Raw genomic sequence first — 26,890 nt, 5'->3', positions numbered from 1 at the left:
AAAACGAAGATTACGAAAATAATGATAATAATAATAATAATTATAGTAGCAGTTATAAGAGTAATAACATTAAATATAAAAGTGTTGTGATTCTGGATAAAAGCCACAAGGCTACAGCAAAATTTGATTTGTTTCATTCTGGTCCGTCACACTAACAATTATAAATACAAATCACTCCGTCCAATTTGACATCAAGATAGACCGGCAGCACAAAATCTGCCCCATACAAGAAGGACGATAGGAGTACGGACACAAACTTACGTGGTTTAAAAAATTTTAACTATTGACAATAAAGTTTTTTTAAATAACATCTAGAAACTTTTAAAAACTTTACAACACCAGGAAGCTGCTCTGATTTTGAAACGTTCGACTTTATGCGTACTGTGCACTATAGGATATAAGTGTATGTATTTTAAATCAAAACACCTATTATGATGGTAGTTTCCAGTTTGTAGTGATGTTCCTTCTGAAGATGGCCCGTAAGGACCGAAACATGTAAGGGAGATAAGTTTTAACGTAGTAAAAACTTATACGTCACATTGGACGGAGTGATTTGTATTTACTATAGCAAAATGTTTCATGAAAACCGTCTAATAAGTGTAACAGTCACAAATAAGGGAGTGCATACATCACTAAGTCCGTACTGTTATAATGTTTGTGCATCATGTAGAATGATGTTTCGGCTTTTTGCCAATATGTGGGAAATATCTGAAAAAATGTTGTCGTGGAATTTCTTTTTTCCAGGTTGAGAAATATATCCTTCTTGTCCAGCGCCAATTCCATTGATCACACTTTAGATAGTGAGGACAGAGTTTGCAGAAACAGTCACAACGTGATTAGAGTATTAATAAACATATGATATTTTAGTTTACCATGACAAAATCATTATATTATGTTTGTGGGAATAAATCCGGCGATCACAGAATCCGCGCGGTCTAAGGCGTGAAAAGTTTTCGCTCGCTCGAACGCTGGGATGGGGGGTTCGAATCCAACTCAAGGCATGGATGTTTGCTTTTACTCTGTTTGTGTTCTCTTGTGTAGATAGCGGCCTTGCGTCGGGCTGATCCCCCGTTCAAGGGGTCCTACCGACTGTCTAAGATAAGAAACTGAAGGGAAACGAAGCGTTTCATGGATACCCTATGCTCCAAGTGGGAGCAACAGGAATAGATAGATAGAGAGATAGATAGATAGATAGATAGACAGATAGGCGGACAGATGGATAGACAGATAGACTGACAGACGTATCTGTTGATGTAAATATTATAATTTTAGAAAGAGATTATTTCATTTAAATTATCATTTTGCACTTCAAAACAGAATTTTCATTCCGTCACAATCTTCTAGATGCGGATTAATTAGAAACAAGGGAATTTCAATGAAATAATTCATAAGAATATGTTTTTATTTGCATTCTGTGTATCTGAAAAATAAACATGTCTCCCACGATATTCGCATCAGATTGAATTCAATTTGCCCCAACCGATGGTACCCTTTCCTATGCTTCATTTCCTGCCCATGTCCTTCACACTTTTATTACACTACCGTGACTCTCCTGCACGACGTTTCGCAATTTCCTTTTCGCAAATTTATTTCCTCATCCAAGTTACTTACTTCAATCCACTCACGGTTTTATATCTTCCATTCGTTTCCCCTAAATTTCTTCCACTATACAACTTCCTCCTTTGTATATTCTTTTTTTTTTCTTCCTTATTTTGTACCTTATTCTACACTCTTTGACCCCTGGTTTCTGTTGTCAAGCGAAAAAGTCCCTAAAGAGGGGCTAGGATTACGGTAGATATACATGCAACATCGCAAACAGAATGGCTGCAAAGGGTTGAGTTTTACAGCAGTTTTGACTTGCTGGCAGCCATGATGATCTATCATACAACTAGCGACAGAGTTCACTTCTGTACAGACGGACACAAGGCTTCCTTTTATATATTTCTAGAAATCCACTTTTGCTTGAACAGCAGTAAACCGATCACTGGGCAAGAAAGCCTGCATCTGCTACAGTCTTATGTTCCACGGGTCTACACAGTTTCTTTGATAAAAGAGAGAACGAAAATGTGTGAGAAAGAAACCACAGTTGGAAGAATAAAGAAAAAGCGGAAAAGAAAGACTGTAAACACAAAAAAGAAACATGAAAGAAGTAGTGAAAATAGTAAAAATAGGGAAGAAGAGGGAGAAAAGTGGGTCGAAAGGATATTGTAGCGTGTAAGACCTGTAATGTGTTATGGTGGTCAATTTTTTACTTTATTGGGGCTTTCCTTGCGCCCCGAATTGAATTCTGCTTCTACCCTTCTCGCCATTTAATTTTTCAGGATTACGTGCCAGTTACATGCCAAGCACCGGAACTACAGCTTTCAATACCATACATTCTGTGTTTGCGAAATCACAGTCGTACACATACAAACAGGCTATGGAAACGGAGCAATCGATTCATTTGAAAAATCCTATAAGCTGCCTGTGTAGCACCAGTGTTCTCCACAACTGACAGAGTGTATTGTATGACGTGTGATTTCTGGCACAATTTCTATTTCCACGAAGTTATACATTCCATTCCACGTGTAATCTTCTCCTGTATGCCCTTTGTGTGGTTTTCTTATTCTGTGGCCACATTAAATTACGCGAATAATTCCTGGAGTACGTAGAATAGCAATTCTGAAGTAAATGTTTTCTTGTGTCCGCTTTCATAAACATAAGCTTCTATTGTGGCACCTCCCAAAGGCAGCAGGTATCGGCGAAAGCCTGGATTAATGTTCCGCAACGCGATTATGTTAATGAAGTAAACCACTTACCTTCAGCTAGTATAGAGGCCAAGAAAATGTGGATGTGTAAACTTACTCCCCCATACACCTTCATGGCACTGCGCTTAATTAGTTAAGCATAGCGATAACTTTGGGGGAACGCGGTAGAGTAGGTGGTTGAGGCATTATGCCAAGAGCCGGAAGGTCGCGGTTTCAAGTCCCGATGAGGTCATTGGATTTTTTCTGTTGACCTAAACCTTCCAGCCGCACTAGGCCCTGGGGTTTACTCAGCCCCCACCAGAAATGAGTACCAGGAATTAATTAAATAATTTTCCTGGGGAGTAAAGCGCGGCCGGCGCGTAAGGCTGACAACCTTACCGCCATCTTTGAGCCGACTGTCTAGATAATGAGGGACCCTCAACGTCTCACAACCCTATGGGCCTCCACGGCCTGTTACAGGGATAGCTTTACTTTTACTTTACTTTTTACTTTACAGGGACAACTTTACCTTACCATTACTTATTAATCTAATGTTTAGGAAGCAAGACGAACCACAAAACATTTTGACTAAATTATATGATACCGAGTAAGTATTTTTCTTCTTTTTATCACCATACGTATATTACTTTTTTTTTCGTTCCAGCCATTTTATAAAACAAACAAACAAACAAGAAACTCCGTGGTCTGTAGCCCTCAAGCGAACTATACCGACCGAGCGACCGCCGCTTGTCGGCGAAGTTAGTGCACAATTTTAGCGGACAGAGGGTGTTGCATGGTCAGCGCAACGGATCCCCACAGCCGTTAATCTAGGTTTTCTAGACCGGAGCCGCTACTTCCTTGAAATATCTCTTCAGTTATCATCACGAGGCTGAGTGAACCCCATTCCAGAACCACTGCTTCTCAGAAAATCAGGTAGCGCCGGGAATCGAACCCGCAACACCTGGATCTTTAGCCAGAAACTCTGACCACTAGACCACAGAAGCGGTCTCCAGCCATTTTATATTCTGAAATATTTTACTATGAGTTATTATCCAAAGTTATACCGCGACTTTCCTGGGAGTTTTCGTTTCCTGATTACTATAGACAGATATGATTAATAAATGCTAGGTGTACGAGAGTAACATTTATAAATCTTCATCCAAAATACTTTCACAAACACCTGTTATAATATAAAGAAGTTTCCTGAAAGCTTTATATTAAAATGCCAAAGCTGTAAACATTCTGAATAGAGGGAAACTACCCATTTGGTTTTCAGAACGCTCCTCAATGATGTGTTGCATTCAGACGTAATAAAATAAAATCAAGAACTAGAGCCGAGTGCAAGAAGAGCAAGCGCAACCTGTATATTCATTCGGAGGCATCAATCACTCGTGTCTCTGCCTCTCTCGGCTCACACCCGCCGCTGACAAACTCCGACTCGGTCAGCTGTTGGCTACACTGCACTTAATCAACTACCACAGCCTCTTGCTGTGTTTCCTATACTCCTTGCTTCGTCCTCATTCCATGCTTTATAAATGCTACGTTGGATGAAGATAAATTTTCATCCCTTGAGAATTACCATGAAGGAGTCTAAGGCTTACATTGGCGATTATGCAGCCCGTCTGGCCAGTAGTAGAACAGATAAAAGGATTCAACTAGGATTGCTTCGTGGTCATGTATTTCCGTCGTCAAGTGTCTACAGAGGTAAATAATGTTGGTAAATACTTCGGATGCACAGTTTTCGTCTAGTTTGGTAGAATACCTAAAGGAGATCTATCTAATCTATTTATCTATATCTATCTATCTATCTAGGGCCGCGCCATAGCTCAAGCGGTTAGTCGCTGGCTTTCCAAAACGGCGGCCCGGGTTCGATCCCGGGTCTGGTCAAGTGGGATTTGTGGTGGACAAAGTGGCGCTGGTGCAGGTTTTCTCCGAGTACTTCGGTTTCCCTTGCCAATCTTCATTCCACCAATTGCTCCACAATCACCCTCACCTATCATCTGGGGCTGGTACAATAGGCCAGAAGTGGCCGCAGTACAAGGGACTTAGTCCCACCCCACTAGCAATAAAAATATATCTATCTATCTTACAGCACTTGTGGGCCTTGGCCGCTTTTCAGTTTCTTAATCTATACAGAATCAATAGTATTCCTTGGACGGGAGATCAGTTCATCGCAAGGCCGCCACTTACACACAGAACAACTCAAACATAGAATAAACGCACACAGACATCGATGCCTTAAGCGGGATTCGAACCCATGATCCCAGTGTTTGAGTGGGCGAAGGCGGTTCATGCCTTAGGCCGCGCGGTCTCTGTGATCACATTTTTAAGGCATCTAACCCCGAAACGGGTTTTCAAATTTAGACCTCGACACAATAAATTGTGTTCTTCATCAGGTAATATCACGGTCATCAAATATGAGAGATACGTGTGAAAGGGGCATATAGGAGGCGGCGAGAAAAGGAAATGTACACAAACCCATAAGGAGGAGCTCAATTGTGAGAGCTAACTGTAGATGTGAGGACAATATTAAAATAGATATTCAAGATATAGGGTGTGAGTGTGTGGCCTGGGTTACCATGACAAGGTACAGTAGCGGATCTTGTGAAAACGATATTGCACATTCGGATGTAACAAACGGAAAGAATATTCTTGAATATCTGAGTGATTATTAGTACTTCAAAAAGGACTTTGCTTGTGATTACGGAATGGAACTACAAAATGTTAACTAACCATTAAATTCTCCCTGAACTAGAAGTCCATGTACCCACACCTGTCAAGTTGCCGCATCTAACAGATCCCTTCATGAGATAGTCCGAAAGGCATCCCATACAATTTTCAGCTTATAATTATCACGTACAAGTATGTTAAAATGCAACAGACGTTTTGTCATCTATAAATCCTGTTTTATATTAGGATGAATATCACAAACTGGTTGTCAGTTTTTACAGAATTTACGACGATATTGTAATCCGGTGTTAGCGGTGGTTAGAAAGACCAAAATTCTGATTCTGGAGGATTTTCGTAGGTGGGTATTGACCTCCTTCCCAGCGCTATCGACCGATTCAGTAAACTCGACATATATTCCAAGGAAGAGAGTTTTGGTACATAACTGGCCCCATAAACTCTCTAGGACTGCGGTTTTCCTTTCCATGCAAACGTATGCATCAAAATTAACTACATACTTTCATAGCTCATTGGCCTCAAATATTAAAGCTATAGCTAGAATATAAAACATCATGATCGTCTCACCCATTTGACCGTCCTTGATTTTATCACCGTCAATAATATTGTAACGAATTTGATTAACGCGTTGCCAGGCAACAACTCTGTAAACACGTTTCAACACACAACAATAGATGAGGATGTTTTTTCTATGTCGTCCGTCCCGAGTAGCGGTGGAACAACCCGTTTCTAAGCAACGGATCGTTAATACACTTCCGCGTAAGCAGTGACGTCATCAACAACAGAGACAGTGTTTTCCATGGGGTCTGTGCAGTGTTTATAAGAGAAGCGAATGTAGTAACAGAGTTAGTTCAGGGGCAGTTACAGGTCAGCCGTAAGTTGGAGGAGCGAGTCCAGAAGAATTTTTAGTTCCGAGGTTCCAGAGTGATTGAAGACGAAATAGCAGGAAGACTTCATGGTGATTTGAAGTACCAGCTTCTGTGTTGGGATCCGTTGCTCGGAGACGACTAATGAAGAGGGACAATCCTAGTGCGTGTGCAAGGGTGAACGGAAAATTGTGTAGATCAGCGATAGCGCTGTATTTAAATGTGATTAAGGAACACTGTATTCAAGGTGCTAATGAATGCGATCATCCGAACTAGAACCCGACTTTCTTCTCACATGTACCACCCTACACTTGACAATAGTAAGTGATGACAACAAAATATTCATTTTATGTTCTATGACATTGTCCATCCCCCTTTCACTCCCCGCTGTCCCGGATCCAAGTGACATATTCTCTTCAGAGTTCTCTTCTTAGATCTTTTCTCTTCCCGTTCTTAGGCTGAGAGAGGAAATATCAGATCGGCATTCAGCGACAAGAAAAAGTGTAATTTTAATGTTTGAAACTATTATTTGTCGCTTGAAAGAAGCGGGATATCTCAGTCAGTATAGTATCTGGCTGTGGGCCAGACGGCCCTGGCTCGATTCCCGTCAGCGAATTTTTTTCCTCCTCTCCAAAGCGTACAGACCGACTCTGGGGTCCATGCACTCCGTGGTACATCCGCCAAGGCATGACTTTCATTACTCACCTCTCTCTAATGCCGAGGGCAAGAATGGTGGAAATTTACCTCCACTCCCCCATATGTTTTCATGGCATAGTGCTTAATCAATTAAGCACAGGGTTAATTTTACCATTTGAATTTATGAAAATGCCATAAAGTTTCTATTTCAGTCTGCAGGTTAATAAGATTCGAGAGAGAACCCAATCTGTTAGGCCCCTTTCTTCGAAAGATGAGGAGTACATTTATCTGTAAGGACGATACTGTTCATGTAATTTTCTGGGTGTAAGAGATTTAATATGTATGTTGAATAGTTAAGTCGCATGTCACTTGCTCTCAGTCGTCCAGTTCTGAGTTCGTTTACCGAGAACGCAATCAAGTCGAGAGAATTCGGGCGTTCATCCAGCCAATTCGTGATCATCCACGAAACGTTAAGGTCGCTTCACGGGTGCACTGTCTACAGAACTCACTGCCCCAGTTGTACAAAACACTGAAATAAAATCCGTCCCGAACCGTTTCTATGAATTTCCCACAATACCACCTTTCCCGAAACGACGATTTTGCTACTGTTACTCTCCAAAATAATCACAGAATATAGCTTAAACGGCAGCTACGTATAGCAATTTCCCTCCTAAGCCTTATAAAAGTAGATATACGTATATCGGGCTTTCGGATTTTTACTTTTACTGTTTCAGAGGGATATAAAATTTTTATGCGGGCAATATTCTACCAGTCGTTCATGAGCAATTTATACAAATGTAGAAACCCTTTCATATTTAAATCTGAACTACAAATCTCATAGACAGTTTTGTGGACATGAATCATATGATTAAAAAAAGTTTAACCTTAATGTTTTGAAGCTTATACCCACCCGGGTATAGGGGTGAGCTCACGGCTTGCTTTTTTTTTTTCTGTTTATGAACTTAGCTTATGTTCATATTTTTCCGTTTAGTACTCTCAGGCTCAGATATTGCTATTTCCTATGACACGTATAGCGCAAAACAGAGAGAGAGGAGAACATAGAGCACATGGGATTGGGACGAAAACAGAAAGAGGTCACAAGACAGAGACAGAGACTGCTTGTGATGAATGAATGTATTATCTCTACTGAATACTGTACTCGAACAAAATACTATCACAATGGCAGTTTGTTTGTATTTCATCAGTAGTCTGTAAGACTCTAAATGTCACTGAGTTTTGGAGACTGGTTCCGTCTCCGCCTTCGGGTACACAAAATAATATGTCTGCCCTGTACATCCGTCAGATAAAGCCATTTCCTAGGCATGGAAACGGTTAGAAAGAATGAATGATCAAGTCAAGAGGGATGAGGTGGACAGATAATGTAGCACGAATGGGGGAGACGAGGAATGCCTATAGGATATTGATGGAAAGCTAGAAGGAAAGAGACCACAGGGAAGACCAAGGCGTAGGTAGATGGACAATATTAGAATGGATCTTAGAGAGATAGGATGGGATGGTATGGATTTGATATATCTGGCTCAGGATAGGGCCCAATGGAAGGCTCTTGTGAACACGGTAATGAACCTTCGGGTTCCATAAAATTCTGGGAAATTCTTGAGTAGCTACAGAATTGGCAGATCCTTCAGAAGGGCTCAGCTCCATGAGTAAGTAAGTAAGTACATAATAAGGGTAACTATTCATCACTGCCAAGTGAAGAATAAAGCATTATACCAGAGTACCTTCAGGCAATTTAAACTCTCCACCCAGGCCTCCACTCTAACTGCCTAACACAACATAATCTGACAAGCTACCCGAAGTAACGTAAAGTAACTGAAGTGCAATGAAACTTCTTACTTTGCTGCCTCACTCCGTGGTTCTACAGGGCCTCTAAGAACTTCTATCTCCTCTATGTCAGAAGTCCATTCTATTCCTTCAATTCCAGCTCTCGTAAATCATTCTCTACATCTTTCGCCTGTCTTAATCATTTTCAAGCAATTATCTCTTAAGCATCTACCGTGAGATGTCTTGTCATGTGTTTTCGGGGTAAAGTTTCTAGCCTGATGTCCAACACCCGATCGGGAGGTCCTGGAGCAACATTCTGCCCGCCCCGTACGTTCGGTCTAACTTGGGTGACTTTACTAAAACCTAAGAACCCCTTAATATTGTGGCGAATATGACCGTTGCTAGGCAGAGGTTCGGTAAGCACCGCCTGAAAGCCGAAATAGTTCACTGCTAGCCAACCGCTCACTAATACACGTTTCCGTGACAAGCTGGAATAGTCAATTGCTGAACAACGGTTAGGTAAGCATTTCTCGTGGCAAATGAAAAACAGAATAGAACGAACTCTTCGAGGTGATGATCGATATTCGGATCTCCAGAAGCTATAAAATGGTCGAAATTCATTCGTAAAGGAGGCGTTCTTCAGACGATCGTAAGAGAATTTGTTGTTCAGCTGTGGAGTGTTGACCAGCGGACAACGGAAGCTGAAGAAGTGGCCGATTCTTAAATCAGAACCAAGTCAGTCACAGTGGAAGAGAAGACACTCGTAGACCCGTAAGGAATGAAGCGAGTCTTAGTCACTGATCGTGAGCTGTTATAATTGGTTGTAACTGCAGTCGAAGCGTCAATAAATCGAATCATCCAATCCAGAACCCGCTACTATTAGTCACGCAAACCCCTCACACGTGACCATGTAATATTATTCTAATGAGGGCAGCGGAACACAAAACCAGTGCACGTGACAACAGATGCTCTTACATGAATGCTGCATCAGGGGCGCCTTCATCTGCTGCAACTGCTTACGGAAGCATCTGAAAAGTGTGCAGTTTGCTGGTTGCAAGTGAAAGGAGATAGGGGTTACTGGACTGTATAAGCAGGCTATTACATTTTGTTGATTAAACCTCATTCCATGTATTTTTCTCTTTTCTCATATCCAGTATGCCATAGATTTTTTATTCCTACAGTTAAAGTTTTCGCGAATGGAGGCCCATGGGATTGTGAGACGTTGAGGCTCCCATACTTTTTGCTCATTCGGCTCATAGATGGCGGTGGGGTTGTCAGTCGTACGCGCCGGCCGCCCTTTACCCCCCAGGAAGATTACTGGTGCTCATTTCTATTAGAGGCTGAGTCGACGCTAGGGCTATAATGAGGCTGGAAGGATTAGGTAAATTGAAAAAATTCAGTGGTTTAATACGGATTCGAACCCGCGACCTTCCGGCTTATTATATAGTGTCTCAACTAACTACGCTGCCGATTGTGCCCCCAGAACGTTAGTTCAGCAGCAAAATAAAGCAACACGTGGCCTTAATATTTCGCCCTTCGTCTCCTCCCCCACCACCCCTTACTTAGTGGTAACCGTATACACAGGGACAATCAATATTCCCTATATGTAGCTCTACACAAATGAATCGGATATTCGAGCTTCTAAAAAGGTATAATAGGGATAATGAACGTTTGTAGAATCCACGCTTTTAATTTCATTGTTTGGTTTACCTTTGATTCGAAATTTCACTTGCTCTCAACCAACCATGTAGCAGGTATATCTATAGAAGTTGAATGTGAGTGTATAAATTACATTCTAATTCCTCAGTTTTATGGCCGTACAATTAACTAATACTCCTATAGAAACTTTTAAATAATCGATTACTTTCTTCTGGTAAACGCAGTAAACGCACCGCCTCTGTGGTCTAAATATCAGATGCCCTGACTACAAGTTCAGAGGTCCTGGGTTCGATTGCCGGCACTACCAGATTTTCTGAGAAGTAGTGGGTCTGGAACGGTGTACACTAGTCTCGTGAGGATAATTGAGGAGCTGTTTCAATGAAATAGGGGCTCCGGTCTAGAAAACTGAAATTAAGGGCCTTGGGGATACATTGAGCTGACCGCGCGACACCCTCTACCCGCAAATTTGGCATTAATTTCGCTGTACACTAGTCTCGTGAGGATAATTGAGGAGCTGTTCCAAGGAAATAGGGGCTCCGGTCTAGAAAACTGAAATTAAAGGCCTTGGGGATACACTGAGCTAACCGCGCGACACCCTCTACCCGCAAATTTGGCACTAACTTCGCTGACAAGCGGCGGTCGCTCGGTCGGTATAGTTCGCTTGTGGACTACAGGCCACGGAGTTTGTTTTTTTGTTGTCCCTGTGATAAATGTTAAGTATCGTCGCTACTACAGTGTCTGTCCTTCGTCTGCGACTACGTCGTTCACTTTCGGCTTCCGAAACGCGCACACTGGACACCGATCAAAAGGTTATACCTGATCGGATCAGACCTTTCATACTGACACATAATATGAGTATGTGGGTATACGAGGGTTACTGGGACAAATTTGTGGGTTATTTCATTCATGAAACAAAACAAAAACAAAATCTGTCGTTTTAGTTCGCAACCGAGCTATACCGACCTTGCGATCGCCGCTTATCGGCGAAGTTAGTGCCAACTTTAGCGGATAGAGGGTGTCACGTGGTCAGAGCAACGGATCCCCAACGGATCTCGGTTTTCTAAACCGTAACCGCTATTTCCTTGAAATAACTCCTCATTTATCCTCACGAGGCTGAGTGGACCCCGTTCCAGACCCGATACTTCTCAGAAAATCAGGTAGCATCGGGAATCGAACCTGGACCTCTGGATCTGTAGCCAGGAACTCTGACCACTAGAGCACAGAGGAAGATCATAAAACATGGCGGTACGTCCGCATTTTTAAATAGAGAGATCTCCAAACTTTTTGATTCTACGCTCTTTATCTTCATCAAACATCATATAATTTCTGTCGGTCTGCTGATATTCAGCACATAGAAATATCCAACATGAATCGCTCTGTACGATATATAGACTCTTTTCGTAATTGCGTGGCCCTATCTACGCGTCTTTCCATCCACTCTTTTTATTCCAGGATCGGGATTCTTGATAGCCTCGTCTCCTCTCTGTTCTCTGCTATGCTTTATTATGGGCCTACACTGAAAGTTGTTGGGTGAAATTAATTTTGTTTCGTATTAACCCGGATCTGATCTCCAGCCTACACGAAGCTGAAATCGAATTTCGTTCCTTTCATCAATAACGTCTGACCATTACAAAAAAAGATCTTCTACGTCGTTTAATTAAACCGTTCTGGACATGTTGCGTATTTAATTAAACAAACTTCAAATAACTCAGCAGAGCAGGACATTTCTTGACGAGATAGTAGTCTCTTAGGAAATAAAGAAATTCCCGGCTCTTTTCAGAAATGTGTCATCCTTGTGACTTCCATTCCTCCTATATCCTTCGCCAGTTCAATTTAGCCCACACCCCGATATTTCATTTCACTCTACTCCCATCTACGTTTCAGTTTATCAATACGTGTTTTCTTATTCGGTTTTCTAATTAAATTTTGTGCGCATATTTCATTCGCCCATGCCCGCCACACACAACACCCATAACATCTCCAATGTCATTTGACTCTTAACATATTGTCACGTGTATTAGTTACTACAGACGTGGTTTTGACTGGTGACTAGATTTATTAACCATTTACAGATCGTAACTACAAATAACTATATAACACTAATGCTGATCTCCATATTAAGTCTTCTCAGTCTACTTTCACTAGTCTTTGCTTAGTAACAGCTCTCCGTAATGGCTATGCCTCTGTAATATCTTCATTAGACACTTCAGTTGCCTGCTTTTTAATAATCAACAACTGTACCCTCAACTCTTAACTGCCCTGGTCTTGAAGATAACTCTTCGGCATGTACCACGCAGAAAACACTGCCTATACTGTTGAAGCGTGTCTACTACACCACTGCATAGCAACGACCACATAGAAAACACAGCCTCTCTATTGTTGAGGCTTGTTTACCGCGGGCACGTGTTTACCTAGCCGTTGCTTAGAAACGGGTTGCATAGCCCCGTTTTACTATTCCTGTGTGCGTGTATGTTGCGGGCGTTACGTAGCAACCGCTTTTTAGAGAGTCATGTCTTCGCAACGGATTTATACGCCACAATATTATCTGTATCAACATAAATTAGCCTGCAGCCGTCAGTAAATTAACACAAGGGCTATTGAAGTATAAAAGGGCCCAAGAAAAATTCCATACACTCATTATGTTATTAAAAAATATAGTACTCGAAAGGATCGAAGTAAGGAGAACCTGGTGGCCATTCATTGGGTTTAATAATTTCAACCTAGCGTCATCCGATAGTATCCAAAGTCGATTAATATCGACGTAAGATTGTCTAATTTTACGTTCAAAATGGAACACATTTTTCTTTGCAACGAATGAACAGAAATGAATTCTTTTCAAAGAACCTACACACGATTTGTTACGCTCTTACACAACTGAGTTCCACTCAGATGTATTTGTCTTTCCATTTTTATACATATCATTATCGAAAGAAATGTCACATAGTCTGCTCCATTCAGTACAAATTGGACCACTTTCCTAGCTCATTATCTGTGCGTATATGTACTTGTATGTGTGTACGCTGTATATTTAAGCATTGATATTTAGTAAGTAAAATATATTTTATTCTGCTGAAGTCGTACATATTAATGGTTGCTTTCAGAGAGACTTTTTATGTTCCTTGAATCTATTTTCAGCAGTTCCATTTAAAGAACTTCTTCCCTAATTTATTGGGCTGCACTAGATTCTTTACCCAGAGTCCATACAAAAGCTTATTCTGTTCAAAGAATGTGAAGTAGTTTTTAATAACTTCGGTAACAAAAAATGAGACCATTACACTGTAACAACATGAGCTCTATTCATTAAAGATAACCACGAAACCTTTCTAAAAGGAAGTTTCCGAATGGCTGTAACGAATTAAAATTATGTTCACACAGAAATTAAAAATAAATTATATTTAGGGTAACCTCACTGCAATTCATTTAACCTTTTCTGTCTTCATGGTGTTTATTTAAAAAAAGAGAGAAAATTAAAACTTGGACCTATGAAACTACACTTTCACCTTTTATTCTTTGTAGGAAAAAAAATACCTCTCATTTTAAGGAATGAACACTGATGCCTGAGAACAGAATTCTGAGGAAGTTATTTTGACCAAAATGGGTAAACTAGCAACTGACTAGATGAAATTAATTAATGATGACAAGGTATTCTTAACTAACACTACTGGACTCTGCTGATAACGCAGGATGAAATCAGGGGAGAAGGAAACTCCCATAGAAGAGATGATACATGACCGATTTTAAAGCCGAATGGAAAATACCAGTTGGGGCGCTTTTGAGTATATGCGAGGATAATATTAGAAACGGTTTTAAGCAAAGGAGTGAAGACGGATAATGGATTATAGCTGATCAGGAGAGTGAGTCCAACGGCAAACGGTTCTGCAGACGACAGCTGAACTTCGGATTCCAAAATAGGCATAGAATTTCCAGATCAGCTGAGCGAATATCAGATTCTGAAGAAATGCACGCCATGGAACTACTTAAATAGACAAAATTAAAAAAATTAATTTAATATTATTGAGTTGCCATAACTGGGAAGACCAAGACGTAGGTGAGTGGACAATACTAAAATGGGTACGATGAGATGGCATGGATTGGATTGATCTCGCTCAGTACAGTGATCAGCGAAGGGCTCTTGTAACATGGTAATGAACTTTCAGGTTCCATAACACGTTGGGAAATTCTTGAGTAGCTGCACAATTGGCAGCTTCTCAAGAAGGTCTCAGCTCCAAGAGTGAGTGAGTGAGTGAGTGAGTGAGTGAGTGAGTGAGTGAGAAGTCATAAACTCGAAGTGTGTATGAAGTAAAGGTTATATCTTAAAACAACAAGTGACACTCTCTATTAATTATTATTATGAACCTGAAATATATATTCTTTTTATTTCGTAAGGAATATAAATTCGAATTTCAGCCAGCACACTATCACATTTAGGCCTCTCGAATGTTGGCTACCTCCAATCATGTTACTTCATAATGCTTTGCAACATGTCAAATGGACATCTCAGTCAATCCTTCCAACATCACGGTTTCTGTTCATTTGACACTTAAGAGACAGTTCAAGTTATACGACTTAATTAAAATAGGCTACATCTGTCAATGGAAGAACTATGCTACAAACCGGAAGGCTGCGGGTTCGCTTCCAGATGAGATCACTGGACTTTTTAATTGACCTAATCCTTCCAGCCGCACTTGCTCATGGGGTCGGCTCAGCCTCTAACAGAAATGAGTACCAGGAATCTTCTTGTGGGGTAAAGGGTCGACCGGCGCGTAAGACTGACAAACTCACCTCCATCTCGGAGCCGATTGTCTAGAAAATGTGGGAGCCTCGACGTCTCACAAACCTATGGGCCTCCACGGCCTGTTATAGCTTCAGAACGGATGTCCGAGGAGGAGGAATACGACGAAACATCATCCTAACAGACGCCATTTTATAATCCTACAAGACTGATGGCTTAACTATACATGTGGAATAACATACAGTATAGTGGCTCTTCCAATATTTGATCTTCAAAGTATGCTGCTGTAAGCCTGTTTGGTTTCTGCATGACAAGAGCACTGCAGACTTTCCAGAGTGTTTCACTGTCCCCCGTTTGTTTACAGATATCTTCATCCCCAGCGATCCAATATGGGCTCACCAATTGCGTTACCCTTTATTCACTTTTCAGAATCGAAGGCATGCAAAACCTGCAGACACTTTTGTCTATGTTTGTTTATGATTATTTTACTATTACTAACGTCTGCCGTATACACAACTGGTACCACCGCTTATATGGAGTCGGGATAGCTCAGGCGGTGTAGTGATAGATTCGGTTTCGATTCCCGGCAGTGCAAAATTCTTATCTTCTCCAGAGCGTCCACCCAGCTTGCTATCCATCAGTACCTTGAGCCCTTTCTCCAAGGGGTGGGGGCGTGAAACTAACAGCTCACACCCATGTAGTGCCGAGGTCAAGAAAAGTGGACCTATACCACCAATCCCCTTATATGTCTTCATGACATAGTGCTCAACGAATTAAGCACACGGCAATTTTACATACTTAACCACCGTTTGTATATAGGTTGCATTTCCGACGTTTCGGATATTATTATTTCTATCTTGCAGACCCGTGCTTATAAAACATTTTGCATCTTGTGTCCCACAAATAAGTACGTCAAGGAACGTCGGTCCCACCACAGCAAAGTAAACCTCTGTTATCCCAAGGAGTATATCCTTACAATTATGTACGCTTTTGTATCATGTTAATCATTAACTGGGATTGTCACTTTGGAGAACCCACGCCCGAAATCCGTCGACCAGTGGGACGCGTCCCACAAGTTGAGGAACAGTGCTGTGACGTGAGCCGATATTTACAGCAAGTGTATACTGATGGATGCAAAGCATCACAACCACTTAAACCTCTTGCCTTAGAACAGCGAATAATATTACTTTACAAAGTAGATAGCGTCGTTGTTTGAGGCACTATGCTACAATCCGCAAGGTCGCGGGTTCGAGTCATAATGAAGTGGATTTTTCAATTTACCTAATCCTTCCAGCCTCACTATGACCCTGGGGTCGACTCAGCCTCTAACAGAAATGAATAGCAGGAATCTTTCTGGGGGGTAAAGGACGGCTGGTGCGTAAGGCTGACAACCTCACCGCCATCTGTGAACCGATTATCTAGAAAACATGTGGGAACCTCGACGTCTCACAACTTTACGTGCATTCACGGCTTGTTACACGAATAGCTTTACCTCTTTTTTTACAAGGCAGAGACAGGAAATGTAAACACAATAATTATTGAAAAATTTATGGAAAATACATTTTTGGAGAGTAATAAATAATAGGGGCTACGTATCACAGCTAATAGCGATAACTATTTCCTGAAATATATTACTTTTTAAATTGATTTATAATTAATTTTACATGCCTGATAATAAAAGATTACTGGAAACAATGTAATATACAGCTAAATGACCTTAATCTCTTATTTATGTAAATCCTAACAGGCTCTAGTCTCGTTTTGTAATCAATTACTGAAATTTAATGACAAGTAATGAAGAATTTGATGATGACTGATACGGTGCATCAGGGAAACGTTCCAACGAGCCTCGGCCATGTGTAGAATTCATCAAGTGTAACCACCTGGGCAACTGTTTCATGTGTACAGGAGAACTTACATCCGATTACAGGGATTTTAGTGTCAACATAGAGGGTGGGGGTGATTAATTTTAAAGCTATGATGATGGAGTGCAGTGCGACCGGTTCTGACTTCAAATGAGTGATTGTACGGCCCCTGTGATGGAGCAGTGGATTATATAGGAAAACAGTCCATCACCGAACCCAAAATCTATCGGAAACGAGAGTGGCGTTTTGGTATTGTGCTTGCTTGGCTATAATGATTGATGTTATTTGTGATTTTATTCAGTCACACCATGGCATGTTTATCCGACCCAAATGGGTTCAATACCTTAGCACAAACACCATGTTAGAAGAATGACTATTGATTTTACTCAATATTTATTATGCATGTTATATACTGTTAGCAGTAAGATCATAGACCGCCTCTGTGGTCTAGTGGTCAGAGCTTCTGGCTACAGATCCTCTATCCGCAAAAGTTTGCACTAACTACGCCGACAAGCGGCGGTCGCTAGGTCGGTATAGGTCGGACTAGAAGCAACGGAGTTTTTACAGTTTTAAATATCATTAGTAGTGAGATAATTGAAATTCAGTGGAAAATTCTAGACGTATTATTACATTCCATAAATTCTAGTTCCTTTCCATTTTTTCTCCCTTATAAAGCATTTTGAGTACGTTTCTTTTTAATGTGGCTTAAGATACACTGATAAATTCTATGAACTTAACTACTAGTGAATCTGTGGTATAAAATAAGCATCCTGATTTTCTCTTACCCTGTTTCTCGGATTTCTGGAGTATAAGGGTCTTGGACAAACAGCTGCTTAGCTACAGTAAAGGAGTGAGTTCATTAACTGAACTTTCCCTCTCATTTTACGAAGGAAACAATGTTACTCCTTTAAATTGTTCTGCACCGCTTCCAGCTTTAGAAAGTAAACTTTCTCTTCGGTATTTTTAAGCTCTTTGTATTTTGTTCTTTGTCGTTTAAAGATTTTTGATGGCTATATACATTACTCGTATGTTTTTTTTAGTTTAGTTAATAGAATATTTATTTCTGTTTCTCTGTAGCTTCATACCAAGCTTTACACTAATTTACATTTTGACACAATTCTGTCTTTAACTCAAAGTCAACGTCACATTGTGACTGACGGTCAGACAGTCAGTAAGTCTTTCATGGACCAGATATTTATTACTGTTTGATAGTTATGATATTATTTTTTGTGGGGTGCCCTCTCTGAGGAGAGGACTGGTCTGTCTTATGTATATGCTGCTGGCCCTTGCCAGAGCAGTGTTTCTCGGGTCCGAGTCCCATATTTTACTGTCTCAGATTTGAGACTTCCCTTTAAGCCTCCTCCTACAACTCGCAGGGTCACGGTGGAGGTATTCAACCCCGCCTCCACACAGGGGTGATATACTCGTAGCAATGGAATCCCTGTTGTCGCGTGTTGGAACGTGTTTATGGAGTTGTTGCCTAGCAATAATCACATTCGCTTCTGCTATTATCCCACAGTTTTTACCTAGCCTTTGCCTAGAACTGGCTAATATATCAATATAAAATCCAGTATCAGTTTAGTTAATGTTTTTAACTAAACTGCTACCCCGATCGCTTTACCCCCGATATCCATTGGGTAAGAAGTTGGGTGGATCGCAGAGCCGGTCTGGACGACGTGGGGAAGAGAAAATTCTTAACCCTACCAGGACTCGAACTCCGACCCATTGGCTGTCCAGCCCATAGCTAGTAGCTATATCGACTGCGCTATCCCGGGTCTTAGTCTGCATGTAATACATAAAAAACATGAGAAATATATATATATATATATATACCGCTGGGAATATAACAACTTAGATTACTTCATCATTCATATAGGGTCATATTAGTACTAAAAGCACAGTAAATGCACAGAATGGTACTGCATACATTTGACGTATATATGTCGGAGCTTATGTGGTTCTGAACAAAGCTGGGATTTCTAGCGTAAAATGTGGCAGAAACAATCCATTTCTCACAAAGGCACGGAACCCTAAACATTTCCAAGCTTAAGTAGGATTATTCTCCATAGCAGGAATTAAACGGGCACTGTCACGTGTTTGAGTTAAGCACTGTACGTCAACGATACGGGGTCATACGAGAATTCTTGATCATTTCAGCTCATTTCAACTCACTTTCCAATTCTGTTCCAAAGTATTTCTCTCACTACTCAGAGATGGGGGGACCTATTAGGCGGCAATTTTGAAGTAGGCTCAACTTGATGGTACAGGACAAATGATGGGAGAAATGGAACAGTTCTGTAAGACATACAAGTTAACTAATTAACTCTAAACAGCAGAGGCCTCCTTAAGAAACCAAGAGTTGCTCAGCTGTATAATGAAAACCCGGTACTTTATACAAAGTCGTTCCCTATCCTGAGCTAAATGAATCCAGTCCATAGCCTCCCGTCTTATTTCTTTAAGTTTCATTTTAATATTATCTTCCCATCTATGCCTAGGACTTCAAACTGATCTCATTTATTCAGATTTTTCCACCAGAAATTTTATATCGTTCTCCTCTCTCATTCGTGCTACATGTCCCATTACCTCATCGTCCTTGATTTAATAATTTAGTAATATTTTGAGATGAATGAAAAATTTTGGAGCTCTTAATTATGAAGTTTTCTCAAACCTCCCATTACAAGGACCTTCTCTCTCTTAGGTCGAAACGTTCTCCCAGCGCACTATTCAGACATCTTCGGCCTAAGGTCCTTATACTACTCGTACACTGGGATTGTATCTGTTTCATAGCAACTTATACACAATGTAAACATGGCGGTCTTCTTAGGCATTAAATTATTAAGGAGAAATATGAAGAACGAGTGAGAGCAAGAATCTTTAAAATTGACAATATTTATCCCATTTAGTTGCATTTGATAATGTAAACACTGTTCACGATTATTAGTTTAAGAAGAACCCATTTTTATATGAGTCTATATATTTTTTGGACTTTAGAACAAATATTTTCACTAATTTTGCATTTTAATAGAACATAACTAATATTTCAATGGTGTGACTCGAAACGGTCTTGGACACCGAAGAAAACAGATGGTAACATGAACCTACACCAAGAATAGCAGTTGATAACATTAAATTACGCAGAGACTTTTTTTTTCCTTGGCACTACAGCCCCAGTGGGCCTAGGCCTACCTCCATGAACTTCTCCGTTCACTTCGGTTTTTCTAGATCTTACACATTCGGTAGGACTCCTTGGGCGGGTGATCAGCTCGTCGCAAGGCCTCTACCTGTACACAAACGCAGAAAAACGCACACACACAAACTAAACTTCCATGCCCAGAGTGGGATTCGAACCCACGATCCCGGTTTCCAAGCGAGCGAAGACAGTACATGCCTTAGACCGCTCGGCTACCGTGACCGGCCTTACACAAAGACTAGCAGTTGATAATATGAACTTGTACCAAGAATAGCAGTTGATAACATTAAATTACACAAAGACTAGCAGCTGATAATATGAACTTGTACCAAGAATAGCAGTTGATAACATTAAATTACACAAAGACTAGCAGTTGATAATATAAATTTGCACCAACAGTAGCAACTGACTACATGAATTTTCACCAACAATACAAGTTGATTATATGAACTCACCCCAAGACTATCAGCTGATAATATGAACTCACCACAAGACTAGCAATTGAACAATTTACAGATAAATGATTAAATCCCTTAATTGTGCTGTAACTTGGAAACATATGAAAAGTCGACTTTTATTTCTTCTTTTCAATTGATATATGGTAACGCAACATCATGCAATTAAAGAAAGAAGAAATGTCATTTTAAGTAATGAACGTCACGTTTTCTATTTCAACTTTGAATGGGGTGGGGGGTTACCAGAAATTCCATTACGGACCATTGTTTCTGCCATTTATTAGGATTCTCTTAGGCTTACGAAACCATCAAGATGATAATTGCAGTGCTGGAGATAGGAAATTACACCAATACGTTTTCGTGCTGCACATTCGTATTAATTTCTGTGCGTTGTCTCTTTCTGTCCAGATTCCACTACGTCATCAGTGACCCAGGAGCCTCCCACCCCCAGCCTAGCGGCGCCGCTAGACTCCCTTAACGAGGTGGCCGCAGTTGCGCCGCCAGGCGTCTCCGTCCACCAGAAGACGGAAGCCCCGATGCTTGGTTACATATTCGATACTCATTCAAATCTCAATAAACATCACCATCACGATCATAAGTGGGGACCACACTTCGAAGAAGTGGAGTTGGGAGCCAATGCTACCAACATTACCGTCCAGGTTGGCAGTACTGCCAACCTCAACTGTAGGATAAGTCTCTTGCAGGATAAAACGGTGAGTTGGGTTTAGATCCTGGTACGGGTTGCTGTTTCATGATTTGACTGATTTACAGATGCTATGACTAACTTATGGACCGCCTCTGTGGTCCAGTGGTCAGAGTTCATGCCTACAGATCAAGAGGTCCGGGTTCAATTCCCTGCTCTACCAGATTTTTCTGAGAAGTAGTGGGTCTGGAACGGGGTCCAATCAGCCTCATGAGGAAAACTGAGGAGATATGTCAAGGAAAAAGCGGCTCCGGTCTAGAAAACCGAAATTAACGCCCGTGGGGATTCGTTGCACTGACCACGCGACACCCTCTTCCCGCAAAAGTTGGTACTAACTTCGCCGACAAGCGGCGGTCGCTCGGTCGATATAGTTCGCTTGCCGACTAAAAACCATGAACTTTGTTTTTGTTTGTATGAATAACTTAGGAGCCCAGATTAATTTCTTTAATACCGGTAAAAGGAGGAGTGTGCTAGCAAAGTTTATGGCAAAAATTTCTACTGATAAATGAATGTATAAAATTATTCTGCAGTCTGAAAACATATGGGTAGTTAACCAGTAGTTAACTTGAATGCAAGTCTAAATCTTCACCTGACATTAAACATAAAGAATAATATAATTTTAGCTAAAATTAATATTTCTATAATTTTAAAATACTTTATTGGTGAACAGAGAATTATTGAGAAGGAGGGACCGTTCAAGAAGAATGTTCATTAAATACGTAAATTAGTCTATATAGACTATTCATCTTAGTGTCACATTTTACTACTAAATAATTCAGAACACAAGAAAAAAGCTATTGACTTTAAATGAATAATTAAATGAACTGCATAAATTTAGTCCCTCCTGAATTTCTTCTTTCACACACATAAGCATCTAAAGGCGATAATACAGTAATATTACTGGCTTAAGACTGGATGATCTCATGAATGATACATTTTCATCTTATCACCAAACCCAGAAAAACTACTTCATTTGCCTGTGATTAATATCAGCATAATTCCTTCCCACACACCGGAACTACTAAAGACTTTAATGTTATTACATTACACTTGAGACTTCAAAACCATGTCAACATTGAAGCGTCCAGACTTCTCAACGTGAACAATATCATTAGACGACTCAAACGGAAGAAACCGTTCGAACTAGTTAAATGTTAAAGTACTAAGTAATTCAGTGGAAGTGACTTCGCTTTAATTTACATAGTATATTAGGTTTAGAAAAAAATAATCGTCAGTTATCAAACTAGTTTTAATTGTAATTAAGTTCTGGGTTACTTAGTCTTTAATTAATAAACAAAAAAAAAAATACATTACACTATCTGAATTTTGTTTCAAGGCTTTTAAAATGTTCTCCCCAATTATTCTCTGTTCAAATAACTTTGTGTTCTCTGTTAGACGAACCACTGGAAATGCATATTATTTTATATTATTTTTAGTGGGGTGAGACTGAGTCCACTATGAACTGCGGTCACTACTGGCCTATTGTACCAGTCCCAGGTGATAGATGAGTTTGATTGTGGAGCAATTGGTGGAATGCGAAATGATAGGGGAAACCGAAGTACTCGGAAGAAAACCTACCCCAGCGCTACAGAACCCACAAGACCTGACCCGGACCAGAACTCGACTCGCCGCGTTGTGAAGCCACCAACTAACCGCCTGTGCTATGACGCGGCCGTGGAAATACACATCTTCCGGTTATGTCCCTCGCCGCTGCCCTAGATAGAGCGCTGCTTCACTACTCCTATGTACGAAGTCAATATCTGCTTCAGGAAAATCGTGGAGTGTACCTTCTGCAAGCACAATCATAACACATCCTTCCGAAGTTAGACAACAATGGCTGTTTATATAGCAAGAACCGAGGTTCGGAATCCAACGAAGGAAGTGGGCCTGTTTATTCTGAACGAGATAAATTACACGTTCTTTCGAAGCGGAACACAAAAAGAACTTGAAATCCTATTTTACATCTTTACTGACATATTAGCTGTGTAGTCAGCCAGTCACTCCAATTTGGGAGTCACTCACTAAGAGACAGCCATATAAGTCGTTATGTTATCATTAAAAATCCACTAGATTCTACAATATTTTCAGCATACAATGCGAAGCAAAATCGTCATATCAGTGGTTTTGTTGAACATACAGAACATTTATTCCGTAAGTATGCCTGCTCATTACAAACTTACCCGGAGAAATGGTTTAATTTTAAATTGTGGTTTAAATTGTGATACCGTTTGGTCTTACGGATGGTTACTGACTTTTCTGAGTAACTTTCTTCCTCAAATTTTACCGAAAAAATTAGACGATGTCACAACCTATAGACAACAAACTAAATCGTTAAGTCCGTGAGATTCCTAAGCTCGTAATACTGGAAAGTGTTCTTTCTGCAAAATGTGACTCACTTCATGAAGTTCTGTGCAGGTTGAGGTAAACTGTAATAAACTGATATGGGCGAAGACAAAATTATACAAATTATGCACGAAAGAATCTAGTTTAATAAAAGAGTTCTTTGGACAGATAAGTACAAGTATATTAAAGTGTTTTAGTCTGCTGAGCCGGTCACGGTAGTAGAACGGTCTAAGGTTCCCACACAAGGCATGGATGTTTGGTGTGTGTATGCGTTTATTCTGTGTTTGTGTTGTCCTGTGTTTAGATAGAGGCCTTGCGACGATCTGATCACTCGTCCAAGGAGTCCTAACGTCTGTAAAATGATCAAGAAACTGAGAAATCAGTCTTATGCTCCAAATTTGGAGCAAGAGGAGAGAAAATCTGTTGAAATCCCGCGAGATAGAACTCATCAGAACCATAGTAATGATAACATCAGATTCTATACTGACAAGCGTACTGTTTCCTCCTGTGACCGACAGGTGTCGTGGGTGAGGCGGAAACACGGTGAGGATGACCTGCAACTCCTGACCGTGGGGTTACACACGTACAGTGGGGACAGTCGTTACACCGTGGAGTTCCAGTACCCCAATAACTGGCGGCTCCAGATCAAATTCACGAACAAGAGAGATGAGGGCACGTACGAATGTCAAATTTCCACGCACCCACCTAAGGTCATACAGATACATTTGCACATCAACGGTGAGTAACATCTTGAAAGTTATGCTCCTTGATTTTTCATTCGTGGGGTTGGGTGAGATTAAGTCACTTTGCACGACGGCCATTATTGGGTCTACTGTACCACCCAAAGCTGAAAAAATGAGTAATGAGCATTCGGTGGAAAGCGAAACAGAAGTACTACATGTTAGCCTACCCCAGCACCACTTAGTCCACTATAAATCCCACATGATATGACTTTTGACTGAATCCGCGCCGTCGACCACTGCTTGAGCTATAACATGGTCGAATTTATATTTTCTTGGGGTATAGGCATAATTGAAGAGCTATTTCAGGGAAATAGCGGCTCCGGTCTAGAAAATCGAAATTAACGGCCGTAGGGATTCGTTGCGTTGACCACGCGACACCCTCTATCCGCAAAAGTTGGCACTAACTTTGCCAGGCGGCGGTCGCTCGGTCGGTATAGTTCGCTTGCGGACTAAAATCATGGAGTTTTTTTTGGGGGGGGGGCTATAGGCCTGGTTACAACGCATGATACTCCGCAACGTGACACTATTCCCGCCTTGAAATCATCGTGGTTAGCTTATGAGCAGACAGCACAAGCGAAGCAAGCTGTCGTTATGGAAGGCAAGATTTTAGGGCCAGCATATTGTATAACCCAGTCTGTTTTATTTTTGTTAAATTAAAAATAATTTTTGCTGCAGTTCTGTTCGTATCTTAACATATTATGCGGCAATACCCTTTCAACAATCTCTAGAGTTACAACAATGGGGACTGTTTTCGTAACACTCTTCAAATTTCGTGATATTAACTGCAACGAAGTTTTGTACTAATGTACCATGGTAACAAAATTTTAAATCTTATTCAAATCCAACAACTTTAATTTGTGAAACTAAAAAATATAAATTCCTTCTTGTAAATTTACTGCTTATTCTAACGAACCGTTTTCAATCTAATAGTGGAACCCGTAGCAGGTCTCTAAACATATAAGAACTCACACTGACCGAAGACCCGGATCAGGTTCATTATTCCTTGTTTTTCATGTAGAGATGAAGTCACAGGAAGTTGGAGAAAACTGCATAATGAGGAGCTTGTACTCTTCTCTAAGTATAATTACAAAGATCAAGTCAAGGAGGATGACGTGGGCAGGTCATGTAGCACGAATGGGAGAGACGAGGAATGCGTATAGGAGATTGGTGGGAAAGCCAGAAGGAAAGAGACCACAGGGAAGACCAAGGCGTAGGTGGGTGGACAATATTAGAATGGATATTAGAGAGATAAGATTGGATGGTATGGATTGGATAGATCTGGCTCAGGATAGGGACCAGTGGAGGGCTCTTGTGATCACGGTGATGAACCTTCGGGTTCCATAAAATGCTGGGAAATTCTTGAGTAGCTGCAGAATTGGCCGCTCCTCCAGAAGGGCTCAGTTCCATGAGTAAGTAAGTAAGTAAGTAAGTAAGTAAGTAAGTAATATTTAAAAAAGAAACATGTACAGAAGAGATATATTTCAGAAAAGAGAACTCGCCATAACCATTATTATGATAACCTCGAACCCAGCATATTCTGTATTCACCCAAGCAATTATTTAACCTGTAACAAGTCTAAAATGTTGGTATATCAAACAGAATTTCCTGTGAAAATATCTGAATGTATTTAAACAAATATTAGCCGTTGGTTTGGAAGCTGTGAATTACTGAAAGACGAGTTGTTTCCGGCGCTGATGGATGCGGTCAATTAGCACAGTCGTTCTGGACTGCTAATCATCTGATGAATGTAGGGCCTACCGCCGGCTTACAGCGCGACCCATATGTTTCAACAACTGCTGCGAAAAAGAAGCAAGAGATCTGGAAACCGTGTCCTGAGGGCCTATTGTTGTCTGGAAGTTCTAGAAAATCCTATTACCCACACTAGAACTTGTTCTAAATCCAGCCTCAGTAATAAATGTTCTCGAAACAGAGCAGCCCAATTTCATTTATCAGTGTCAAAAATGTGGTTTTCTCTTAAGAAATCGGTGCCAAGGAGGAAGTACATCTATTCTTGTCGTTAATAAGGGAAGCATGGATCCGAAACGGATCGTACTGGATTATGAAATGAAAATTCTTCCTTCACTACGGCTCTGTTAAACTCTGTCTTACTGATTCCTCTGTAAAGGAGAGACTGCCATTTAGATTCGTTAAGAGTGTCCGCCGAAAGAGACGAAATTTGTAAAGTATTTCGAAGTAAATTATTCAAAAGTAGGCTACAAATTCTTTCCTTCCAAGCATTTTCTATTTCCGCTTTCAAACTACAACGTAGGTATCATGAATACAGACAGAATCCAAGATTTTGGAACGTATATTATCTCATTCGTCGTAAGAACTTCAGAGCTTGAAAATATTTAGATAGAATAATTTTGTTCATATCACATTATATTATTATTATTATTTTGTCTTTTAGTTATATATGTATTTCTATGTACTCGTGCCAACTTTGTTATTGGCCTCTATGCTCTTAAGTTTGCACGTAAATGAACACGAATTGAATTGAATTAT

The 26,890-nt window shown here is 40.5% G+C and overlaps 1 protein-coding gene and 1 long non-coding RNA gene across 4 annotated transcripts in view; one reads left to right on the top strand and one right to left on the bottom strand.

Moving 5' to 3' along the window:
* LOC111870267 overlaps nucleotides 1-26,890 on the bottom strand; it is a 455,388-nt gene that overhangs the window by 16,971 nt on the left and 411,527 nt on the right. The window lies entirely within an intron of this gene.
* The window catches only part of LOC111870265 (neuronal growth regulator 1), a 408,356-nt gene that overhangs the window by 351,292 nt on the left and 30,174 nt on the right, over nucleotides 1-26,890 (top strand). For all 3 annotated transcript variants that reach the window (XM_023862392.2, XM_033753744.1, XM_033753745.1), the window contains exons 5-6: nucleotides 21,005-21,309; nucleotides 24,161-24,380. In XM_023862392.2, coding sequence (XP_023718160.1) covers nucleotides 21,005-21,309; nucleotides 24,161-24,380 — 525 coding nt within the window. The remainder of the gene's footprint in view (nucleotides 1-21,004; nucleotides 21,310-24,160; nucleotides 24,381-26,890) is intronic.

Source organism: Cryptotermes secundus, unplaced genomic scaffold (genome assembly GCF_002891405.2).
Source record: "Cryptotermes secundus unplaced genomic scaffold, Csec_1.0 scaffold94, whole genome shotgun sequence".
Taxonomy (NCBI): Eukaryota; Metazoa; Arthropoda; class Insecta; order Blattodea; family Kalotermitidae; genus Cryptotermes; species Cryptotermes secundus.
The sequence above is the reverse complement of the archived record's forward strand: the minus strand, read 5'-3'. Positions and strand labels throughout refer to the sequence as shown.